This window comes from Electrophorus electricus, chromosome 12 (assembly GCF_013358815.1).
Source record: "Electrophorus electricus isolate fEleEle1 chromosome 12, fEleEle1.pri, whole genome shotgun sequence".
NCBI classification, from domain to species: domain Eukaryota; kingdom Metazoa; phylum Chordata; class Actinopteri; order Gymnotiformes; family Gymnotidae; genus Electrophorus; species Electrophorus electricus.
The window spans coordinates 15581755-15594002 of record NC_049546.1 but is presented as its reverse complement, the minus strand read 5'-3'; the positions used below and the strand labels follow the sequence as shown (position 1 = coordinate 15594002).

The 12248-nt window shown below is 38.8% G+C and overlaps 1 protein-coding gene and 1 long non-coding RNA gene across 2 annotated transcripts; one reads left to right on the top strand and one right to left on the bottom strand.

Annotated features, from left to right (window-relative positions):
• Positions 1-2955: 2955 nt before the first annotated feature.
• LOC113581331 lies at positions 2956-8058 on the bottom strand. The gene is made up of 3 exons (XR_003411058.2): positions 7822-8058; positions 3634-3773; positions 2956-3241 (listed from the first exon to the last, which is right to left on the bottom strand). It is a non-coding gene; the product is annotated as an uncharacterized LOC113581331 (long non-coding RNA).
• A 792-nt stretch (positions 8059-8850) lies between these two features.
• lbx2 (ladybird homeobox 2) lies at positions 8851-11600 on the top strand. Its single transcript, XM_027017093.2, has 2 exons — positions 8851-9632; positions 10435-11600. Exons 1-2 carry the CDS (start codon positions 9308-9310, stop codon positions 10893-10895), a joined length of 786 nt encoding a protein of 261 aa, XP_026872894.1. The 5' UTR covers positions 8851-9307; the 3' UTR covers positions 10896-11600.
• The last annotated feature ends 648 nt before the right edge of the window (positions 11601-12248 follow it).

The following is a 12248-nucleotide window of genomic DNA, read 5'->3' as shown; positions in this document are numbered from 1 at the left end:
TACATCTTGAGTTTCGCTTTAGTTAATGTGCTAATCTGTGTGATCTATTCGCCTCACGATCTCATACGGTACATTATTCCAGCGCGATAAAGCAGCAGTCACACTCTGCGCTGCAGTCCGACATTCAGCTAATCCCTCTTGCGTACCATGAGTAATGTGGCACCGGGGACGAGGCCTTTTTCCTACGTAAGATGACTTACTTCCAAGGAGTGAATAGTTTCTGTTTCAGACTGAGTCCAAAACCAGAGGGTAAATGAAGCCTTGGCCGGGTGTTTCTCTGGGATGTTTTGAAAATTTATCTTTTTGTCCTTTCTGACAGTGCCATTTATCTGCCATCTCCAATTGGATGCTATTTATGAGACACGGCTGGGACATGCTTCTTACCATTCCTTATATGTAATCAGGGCAGAGATGGGTTGCTCTTAATGTAGCCAGCATTCTATATTTCAAGTCATACAGCAGTAAGAACTTTTGTGCATTTGGTATTATTTCTGTAAACCAAATTAACCAAATTTAATATGTTGTCAGATAATAACGTAACCCCATTCATTTTTTCCACTCTTTCTTTCCCTCTGTCTTTTTCGCTCTTTGTGTGTGTATGTGTGTGGTGTGTGTGTGTGTGTGTGTGTGTGTGTGTGTGTGTGTGTGTGTGTGTGTGTGTGTGTGTGTGTGTGTGTAACACAAAGAAAGAGAGAAAGCGAGAAGAGAGCGTATGCTTGAGCCTTGGGAAAGTTCAGCTCCTTACTGGATATGTACTTATCCTAAATATTATTTGACCTTCCCGGTGCGAGCCATTACTCTCAGTGGAGTCACTCGCAGATGGACTTTCATTGCATTAATCCTCTAGATCAGGTGGGTTTTGTCAAAGTGTTAAACTTAAATACTTTGGGTCATTTATCTTTGCGGAGAAACCGGGGCTCTGTCAGCGGCCAGACGAGCTATTTCCTCAATGCGCTCTCGCAGCGGTGTGGCGCAGGAGAACCGGAGAGCGCAAGAGCTGATCATAGCTTAATCAAATCCTCATGCGTGCTGCTCCACTGCCCAGGGAGGCGAGATGGTGTGTTTCGGGTCGCGACGCATCGCTGGAACCTACACTTCTCCGTAGAGGTGGCTTCAATGCACCGATTATTTATTTATTTGTTTTTTTGTTTTTTTTAAAGGTAGCTCTCCTCGTAAAACGTTACACCGATGTGCCTTCGTTACCCGTGGACCTGGGGAATTTTATGATAGGATGATTTCATGCGGCCCTCCCGCTCTCCCCATTAGGCGCCCAAGTGACCACGGCTAGAATTGCCGTGATTGATTCCACTGCGGTTCCCACAGAACAATGTAATACTATTTATCTTCATGAAGCGCTGATACGAGCCTAGAGTAAACTCTGAATTAAATCCCCTCTTTTAGAAGCATAGACTGGGTTCACAGAGAATTTCATTAATCGTGGCTGATATTGTTCCAACCGCTACTTACATAATCAGCGAATAAGTTATTTTCACATGTGAGGGCATGTTACAGGTCACACTTAACTGAATGTCTGTTTGTGCTTTAGTGTACGCTGTCTACTAAGTGCGAACTCTGAGTGACTGTACATATCTATGATGAAAAAGTGCGTCAGTTGCATCAAAACTGATAAGGCTTACATTTCGAAAACACTGAATCCGTGCATTTATTATCCTTTACGTTGGTATCCTTGTTGACTTTTTTAAATAATTCGTCGTGTATTAAACAAAACTCACGGTGCAATAGCCTGGAATAAGACGATGGATGAAATATTCACAAAGCAAATAAAATGTGTTTTCAGAGATACTATCAAAGCATAAATAGTATTTGCATAATTATGTCTAAAAATATTCATTGCTTTTTTTCCCAAATACTGCGATGGTGATATAATGTAATAATAAATCTATAGGCTAAAAATGTATAGAGAAATAACAAAACTCATGTGCAGTTGTTTACATGAGAAACAACATTGTTTTTTATATTAGGTATACCTTACTCTTGAAATAAATATCTTATGACAATGACAAACTTGCATGGAAGATGATAATCCATGAGTAGTATATCGGGAAAATTAGTTTACTTAAGATTCCTTACCATAGAAGTAATTGTCTTACTATTATTACTTAATGCAAATCTGACCTAGGATTTCACTAATACCTGGTGCAATAATAATACATCATCGGCTATGATTTACGAAATAAAATCACTTTTCCTTCAACTTTAACCAATCTTGTGTATTCGTCGTGTGACCATGGTGACATCATTCTAGGTCTCCATAGCTGACCGTCATCATTATTGCCTTGATCAGACCGCGTCGTTTCTCTTCCTCAGCTCAGATGACGTTACTCACAAAAGCAGCATCCAGTGTGTGTGTGTGTGTGTGTGTGTGTGTGTGTGTGTGTGTTTAGGAAAGGGTTGACTTATTCCGAATTTTAAATGTTTTTTCCAGATCTCCAGGTTTACTTACAAAACACTGTCAAATGCTGCATGAATGTACTGAGAACGACATGTTGGATTTTTGTACAATTCTATGTTTTTGTACAATTGCAGTGAAGCCGTGTGTGGTGTTTTTTTACCTTCCAAGATCATCATCATCATCATCATCATCATCATCATCATCATCATCATCATCATCACCATCGTCACCGTCGTTGACGTCGTGGTCGTCAACATCATCATCATTATCACCATCACTCACAATTATTATTATCATTATTATTTTTGTTGTTGTGGTAGTGGTGACCGTGGTGGCGGTTATTATTTTGGTGTTGTCTTTGCTGATGCTGCTTTATTAGATTGACTTGTTATATTAGGTACTAAATATGTACTAAATGTAATTTTCTAAATTTTTATTTAATTTTAATTCAATTGTAATATTCATATATCAATAATTTTGAATCAAATACGTGTGGGTAGAACTCTAAATACATAGGCTATGATTCATATCAGAAATAACTTTTTATTACATTTTTAGATTCAAAATCAGCTTTTTAAACGTATGGATTACACTTTAATGTCTATTTTTTATACGTTTTATACACAATCAGTGCAACTATAATTAGTACATTATATATTAACAATGAATTAGCATAAAAAATGATTGTTAGGATGATCTCGTGGCCTGAGCCCTTAGTGAAAACCGCGTCTTTGTGGAAACCACGACGCAGATGTGCGTAATTGCGCGTGTCCATCAGTGTGGGGAGGTGCAACGTCAGCGGTCCATTCAGGTGAGAAGAGGAGGGTTCTAGAAGGAACGAAAGCGGTTGTCATTTAGAGTGTTCGAACGTTCGAATCTTATTTTTAGGTACGTGATATGTGGAGGCGGAAGCCTAACACGAATTGTCTTGCCCGATCCCGCTTGTGTACCTCGGACTGTAGCCTGTCGTGATGTGATATATAAACAATAAAACATCCGAAATGTGTTCTGACCTAAATGTGGGACCAACAAATAAATTGTCGTTCGACCATGAGTAGTGGCTACATCGAATTCACACGGACATATCTGTATCATTAATTGTTCTTTATCAGTGGTACTGATTCTATTTCTTCCGAAACGCACATGTGCTCTGTCTTGGAAAATAGAGGAAAAAGCTCCCGGGGTTTTTCCTCCGCCTCTTTTTATGATCTCCAACCAACCATAGAGCGTTGGCGAGGAGCAACATTGTTCCCGTGGGGGTCCAGGCCCTCTGATCCGGCAGGGGACCGCGCGACCGTTTGTCCACAGTTTGAGGCTCCGGGAGGGCGCCCAGTCGGGAGTCCAAAACATTTGTCATCCACTGAAAGAGAAAACATCAACAGGTACTAAATACCGCGGAACATGACACCACCAAAAGCAACACGGGATGTAAAACAGCGGGCAACGCCAACACTTTAATTGTTGTTTCGGTGACGTGTAGGAGATGGGTTTGGATACCACTTTGCCACTAATCGTGCTCTCCTTAAACAAACGTGGATAATGAAGCTACTTACTGTTAGTAATGAGGACACAAGCCCATGCGCCAGCAACTCAGAAAACAGCAATGAATAAGCTTCACACGCGCTCCCAACGTGCCACACACAATTAACCCAGAGGCCTCTTCGAACCTCTAAATTAATGGATTTCCGATCTTACTGGTGGTTAATTGACTTGTGGCTGTCAAAATCAATGAAAAAAATAATCAATATGACATTAAACGCCATAAACAGAGCATAGAAGACAGAGCAGTCTATTGAACGTTTGTGTCTCTCTTGTGTAACCGCAATATTCTTGAATCTCTGACCCCTTAATGCGAAATATATAAGCTCTAGTGGACAAGCCTTTTTGGGCTACTATAAATTTCCTTAAATTTATGAAATTGCTATGCATAATTTATGCATACACTTCTTCTTGCTATTTATCAGTGTTCATCAATAATAATAATAATAATAATAATAATAATATCACCATCATTGTCATCCTTGTCTTTACCGTCATCACTAGATTGTCACGTAAAAAGGAAATATTTCAGAGCCTATATTGTTTTAATTTATGACATCTAACCTTTTCTATTCTATTAGTTTTTTTATGCTTTTGATTTTGACTAATAAACATAGCTTCACAAATAAGTAATTTAATCATTTTATTTATTTATTTATTTTATTAAACAAGATTTTCTTGTTTGATTGATCTGAGTTCGTATGTCTGTAGGTGTTCACAAAGATTAAGAGTTATCGAGTTTTCTATTGCCCAAGAAGCCTGGTTTATCAGCTTTTAGTTTCGACTGAAACCATATATATTCTGTCCCAGCATGTATTATAACATGCCCCAAATCACCGGTAGGCATGTTAGATTCTGCCGTCTCGTCATATCTTAGTAAGTTTATGATTTTTAGGCAATTTTGACCATGTGGTGATTGTTCACATAGGCACGCAGACGAGAGGGTTAATTATTCATTCTAGTGAATACGTCACCAAACTGAGACGTGTGCACAAGTCAATAAGGTTACATCTTAAATCGCTTCACGGGTTAAATCCGCCATACAACTGATTAGCATCTACTACACTGAGAAGCATTATTTATTTTTTATTATTATGAAACAGTATATTCTTCTTTTGATCGCCATCGCAATGATGTTAGGAATAGCCCCAGATTTAGGTCAGTGGGTGTAGGCTGAAGAGTGTAGGCTTGGTGGAAAATACAGCTATAATCGAAATCACCGGAGTGGCTACAACTACCCCCAAACATATCTCACTTGGTATGGCACGGTTAAAAGTCACCTCATGACCCCATGTTAATGCGTATGTCCCCGTATCGTGTGTATACTGTACTTAGTACAGCTGTTTGGAGTAGGCAACCGAAGAAAGCAACTGGCGGGAGGGCAAATTCTATCAGCAACAGATCCGTCTTGAGGACACAGTACAACACGAATGAGCTTCAGTTAAATGCCTATAACTTACCTTGTCGATTTATTGTTATATATGCAGAAATTATGTTTTAGCTAATTTCTTCAGTGCATTCCAGGACTAAAACGTGGATCAGAATTGTTGCACCTGCTTCGGTCTGAAAAGGTGGATATAGATTGGTCCTGTGCCTCATTTTCTTGTTCACTGAAAGCGCGTGAGAAATGTAGTCATCATAAAATGAGAGCGAATTATGAGTTATCAGCCCATCTTTTAATCTAGCTGCGCCTCACAAGTGTTTACAACTAAAATTACTGTGAGCACATTTGATACGATAAATGAATTTGGTCTGTGAAGCTTACACTATTTTGCTTCACTATATTAATACATTCTTCATTTGATATTTCACGTTTCTAAATCAAAGGTAACTTGTGAATTTAGAATGGTAAACTGGTAAGGCTGGTGCGTAAAGGGTGTGACACTATGCAGAGCACTTAAAATAAAGAGATAGGCAGTGATCTGAATGAATGTTATAATGGTATTTTTTATTTAGTTAGCCATAAAATTACATCCATTTCCTCCACGAGGAATAAAAACAGCTTAAAAAATTCTGGATGTAGATTTAATATTTCCACTAACCAGGACTGTCATTTATGTAAAATATCTGCGCAGAAAAGTCTGCGTTGCAGACACACTGGCCACGAGACCGAGAACTGCAGCAAAAATAAAACCCGTCTTCCCTTTAGACTTGATGATTGATTGTGTCAGGTGTTCTGTTTCTAATTAACGTTTAAATTAGGCCAAAGACAACCTTTCGAATTGGCGCTGCTGTGCCAGAGAACGTAAAGATTTTTTTCAAGCATGCAGGGAAACGAGATTTCCTTAGACTTATCTTTAGAACTAATAATGATTGTCGCACTTGAGAGAAATGTAACACCACGCTGAGTGCGTTGAGAGGCGCTTCGGTTACGCTGCCCATCCTCGTTGGCGTAGTGTGAAGTGCTATTGTTGGCGCATAAATGCGATCATTCTCCATATTAGAAATTCTATCCATTCACATTGAAATATTATACCCATCTATCGCTCAACGGGCCTTGCTTTACTCTTCCTGGCTGAAATACACTCACTCTTACAGCTGACAAATCTAACAGTATAGATTCAACCCAGCGCAAAGCTCATCAAGAGAAATTGCTAAAAGTTTATATTATTATAATTAAGGGTGGCCACTTGAAAGTAAAACTGTTTAACAATACATGCTTTGTACACACAACTAGGTTTTGAAACATGAAGTATAACAACAAACGTCATTCATCCAAAAAAGCACGTAGTATATTAGGTCACTATTACAAGCAATAAATAGTACAAGAGACTCTATTGTAGTAAAACTTTTCACGGATCGCATTGTCACACGTTGAGGGAGTTTCAAGCATCTCCCGCTCAGACTTTATGTGTGTGTGTGTGTTGTGTGTGTGTATGTGTGTGTGTGTGTGCGTGTGTGTGCGTGTGTGTGTGTGTGTGTGTGTGTGTGTGTGCGTGTGTGTGTGTGTGTTTAATTGTTACTCATTTCCCATAAACATATTCATATAGGCTCAGTGTCACCCACGTGGACTGGTCTGAATCCACCCCTAATAGAATGTCGTGCCGCTTTACTAGTCGTAGGCTTCTGGCTTGTTTGGTCCCTGTACGAATGTCACCATATGGTACTTCTGGCAGGGACAATGCCGTGTTTCGGCAAGCCTTTCATTCATCGCCAAGCGGCTCGTGTAAGAGAAACATCTATCACTCTAATCGATTAAAATCCCGATGAATCTCAATTGTATGGTGACGTCATTTTAGCCCTCTGCCATGTCTTTTTTTTTTTTTTTTTTCTTAAAATAAATAAATAAATAACCTTGTAGTAGAAAAATCGTGGACACAAAATGTGCAATAAATTCTACAAATTATGGAATAAACGAATATTAAAGTGGGCATATTGTTTCTAAACTGATATTGGGCGTATTCATTATGTTTGTAAATCAATATCACCTTTCCGTAATTGCCTGCTTTTTAGTCTTCAACAAATAACATCAAACAAAAATATATTCTTACCACATATAAACACATAAAGAATGGATACAATAAATATTTAATATATTTTCAATTTTTCTATACATTTTTAATTAAGCTAATAATAATAATTATAACGTTGAGACATGAAAAATATAAGGTATAATGAAAGAGCTAGCAAAAGATTTCCAAATTATTAATCCAAAATATCCTCGTATAGTGTTAAATATAGCACATGAATTATCTCATTTGGAATTTTGGTAGATAACAATAAATATACACTATAATGTACCATTACAATTAATGACGAAGAACATAGCACGCATGCACATCTACAAACTGAGATATTAATAGAATACAAATACAGTGCTTTGTTTTTGCAGCGCAGCACCATGCTTTAAAAGCACGACTGAGACTTACCTGTTTTTCACTGCAAGCTTTTCGATACGTTTCCCATGTGTACACAACGAAGGAGATGCCTCAAGACATAATATGGATTTCACTGTCCAACGTATCGAAGAGACAAAAACCGCGCCATCCATCGTGACAAATGAACGTCGATCCGCTTTTTACCTGCATCTGCCTTCCGTGGATTAAAGGAGCAACGCATTGTCCCGATTTCATCTTTAGCGGTGTGTTACTGGAAAATTTTCCGGTCGTCTGCAACGTAACTTAAAACTTACCTTGAATCGTTTACACGTAATCATCCTCAAACTGACTCTAATGGTCTACTGAGTTAAAAATGAAAAAAAAAAAACTAACTACGCACAAGAAAGATTGTGTTGTTGTTGTTTTTTACACTTCTGTTTATAAATTAAGACATGTTAACCGATTAATAATTTGCTTTTAATCCTGTTTTCAACTTATTTATGAATACGATTTGATTTGAATAAACATTGTTTAATAATACACAAAGGTCTTACATTTAAGTTTAAAATTGCTATAGTTTTTCGGGTATCGTTATTATTCTCGCCACTGAAATATTTCTTGATTGCTGAAATTAGAGTCACAACGTTTTTTTATTTGACAAGAAAGATAAAATAATATATAAGTAGTTATTTGTATTATTGTTATTCATTCTGTGGAGTAGAGGGATGTAAATAGAATGCTGTGAGGTTTGTTGCGGTTAGTGGTTCGCCAATCATGTGGAGGCTGTTTGAGTGTTAGGCTCACATCCTCATAACGGTCCTTGATATTTGAATAATTAGCCTCAGCAATAATGAGATCACTCTGATTTGCAGAACCGATTGAAAGAAGTATACACTGTCGTTACTAATTGAGTCAAAGGAACACTACCAGTATTATTTTAATGAGCACTAACGCTTCCTTTTCAGAGAACAGTACGCGTGGAACACGTGGTTCACTCTAAGTGGGAGTGGGGTGTCAGATGCATAAACATCTCGAGCCGTCTTCCTTCTCTTTAAACTTCGGTAACACCGCAGGGGAAACTCCTCCTATTCTCGCGTCCAATTAATTATTATGGTCTGGCCCTTTAAGACAGAGCAGCAGGTCAGCAAGTAGTGTAGAGTTTCTCTAATTGAACTTCGCCCAATCAACAATAACTCGTTAGCAGTTGCTTGATCTTTCTTGTTTCTCCGAGACAGTTTATTTTCGTGTAGCGAATCGGCCCCCAGCCAGTGCCGTTATACTTCCTAAAGATCTTCATGGGGCTCTTCAGAAAAAGTTGGACTCAAACAAGGGGACTACGTTTGTGGTGCCTATGAGAACGCAGCCTACGCCTGAAGCATGGTGTTTTGGGAAGAGCATTTCAGACTGAAGATCTTCAAAGATTCCGTTTAAAGAAACGATAAGGCCCTGAAAACGTGGTATTATATGCATAAACCAACGGTCGAGGCAAATCAGTCGAAGTAGAAAACTTTTTTTGAAATTGTTTCTTAGGACTGCGATGACCTCCAGTAAAGACATGAAGACAGGCTCTGTTTTGCAGTCCAGCGGCGAGGAGAGGAGACGGGGTCCTTTGGACCAACTCCCACCCCCTGCCAACTCCAACAAGCCTCTCACCCCATTTAGTATTGAGGATATTTTAAACAAACCTTCTGTAAAGAAATCGGTCGCTAATCTCTGCCCACCCCGAGCGCTCGAGAAAGTGACTGGCTCGAGTGCGGTTCGCAACGGTATCACCACTCCTTCGTCGCCGTTATGCGCTCTGGAGGAGCTAGCAAGTAAAACATTTAAAGGTCTTGAAGTCAGCGTTATACAAGCAGCAGAAGGTAAATAATTCTTTTGTATTGTATTGTCGTTATTCCACTGATATGCATATTACTGATAATATTTTCGTGTTTCAAATTCAAACAAATAACCGAAAGCATTCTTTGTTAGCCTTTTTTTGTGACTCGTGCATATATTCCTTCAGCCGCAGTTTTATTTTCAATTTAACGTTTCGCTGGAATGCAGTAGCGAAAACTTTGAGGCATATAGCGAGGTCTTGTATGCTCTGAACACTGTCAGTCTTTGACATTATTTGTCAGATGTCAAATATTCAGCGACATATTCCGGCACGCTATTCCATTTTAATTGTTACGGGAATGCTATTAAGGTGGCAGTATTCTATTTTTACAAGTGTAATTCTGTTATGATTTTGACTTTCTGCCAAATGTTTATTCTAATATGCGAAAGCATGTTATTACATGTAGCCTCTGCTTAGGAAACTATGTGCATTAAAATAATTATGCACAGGAGTCTCATGCATAGACTTCTTACTGTCCTTGGTGAACTGTCAGTCAGATATACAGCAATGGTGGTGTGTGATTGTCAGAGACATAGAATGCCCTGTCCCTTGATTACTGATTGACTCGTGAATTGTTTTGATTTGCTTGGGAGTTAATAAATGTATTGCTTGGGAAAACTTTCTCATTTTATCAAAAACAGCTGTTGCGCAGCTGGACTGAGCAACCACGGCCTAATACACGATAGCTTCATATAGCACATGGCATGATGCGCATATTAGTCTCACAACCATACATTATTCCCAAGAGATCTGAGAGTTTAACTCTTCTGTCTTTCCATTCGAAGGTCGTGAACATTTAAACGCCTTCGGCCAACGACAGGCGTCCAAGAAGCGACGAAAGTCCCGCACCGCTTTCACGAACCATCAGATCTACGAACTGGAAAAACGCTTTTTGTATCAGAAGTATCTGTCACCAGCCGACAGAGATCAAATAGCACAGCAGCTGGGTCTGACCAACGCGCAGGTTATCACCTGGTTCCAGAACCGACGAGCCAAGCTCAAGAGAGACTTGGAAGAAATGAAGGCAGACGTTGAGTCCCTCAAGAAAATCCCACCGCAGGCATTGCAGAAACTGGTGGCCATGGAAGACATGGATGACCCCCAGGGTGGATCGGGTCCAATCTCCCCCAGTATATCTCCATCTTCACACGGCCACAGAGCCTTCCCTCAGTCACCGCCCTCTTCCAGAGGCCAAACCACAGACGAGTTCTCTGAGGAGGATGAAGAAATTGAAGTGGACGATTGAAAATAGGCCCTTATTTTCACAAATGGGCATTTTTCACTTTTGCACGGACGCTGACTCTGCGGAAGAGTTTGAAATTGAAAGGATGTTTTTCTCTCGCTCATGTTTTAATTTATTGCAAGGATTGGAAAGCCTTCAAGATTTCCCCGTTTCAGACTGAAGACGTGCGTCAGGAGTACATTTTCATTCAGTAGGATATGAGAATTGATTAGTGATTGTGGTACAGGATCACGACTGCAACATGTGTATGTACATTTAAGTTTTATTTCGTCACATAATTTGAGGGGAAACGTGTGCAATTGTTTTGTTACACAGTTCATCATCACCATCACACTATTTACATCGTTATAGCTGCTAATGATACGTATCTGCCAAATGTGATTTTTCAACTAATTTCTCAAATATATAGACATATTTATATTTATACAGTGTAAAAATAGGCTTGCAATTTGACAAGCATTCACTAAAACAAATAGTCCTGTTGAGGATAAGATACAATTGCTGAAACATTTTCTTCCGTATTATTGATATATGAACAATTGTACAATTGTACAATTATGAATTTTGAATAGATCTTCATGGCCAAATTAGTGAAATAACAGGAGGCAAGGTTATGTGTATGTCACCTTACGATGCATTTTACGATAAAGTTACTGTAACATTCTATTTAATCACCATTTATGTAAATAAAGGGTATATGATATTTCACGTTGTTTCTTGCTGTGAAGTTCTAATCTGAGCCTCTAAGTGCATTTCTGCATCTTGATGGCAATGTGAATATATTGGCTGAAATGTATTTATTGACCTGGCATGTAATTTATTTTTAAGCATTATTATAACAAATAATAATAATAATAATAATAATAATGATAATAACTATTATTATTATTATCATAATTATTATTTGTATTATTCTTTATTTTAATTCCCCTTTACCCTATTTGATTGTAGTGAAAGCTGTAGTCTAGGTTTATAACTAAAATATGTTGTGCGTCCACTATTCGGATTAACATCAACAACAGCATAACATAGGCCTTTTATATTACTATAAGTAAACATGCTATCTTGGGGTCTGTCCTGTCTTAACAAATCGTGTTCTCTTCTCATGGTAAGTCATTGTATGTGTTAAGTGGCTCGAGCTCAATTAGGGGCAATTGAACATCCCCCCCCCCCCCCCCCCGCCCCCCCGCCCCATGCCCTCGTAAAAAAAGCCTGTCACAATGACTTTAGCGCTCTAGGCTGGCAACAAAAAGCTTGCTTTCCCCTTTGCGACATATGGTTTATGAATTTTCCCTAACCCAAACTAGTCAACGTGATTGATTAAGTTAACCCGCCTTTGCCGCACATAAACAGTCT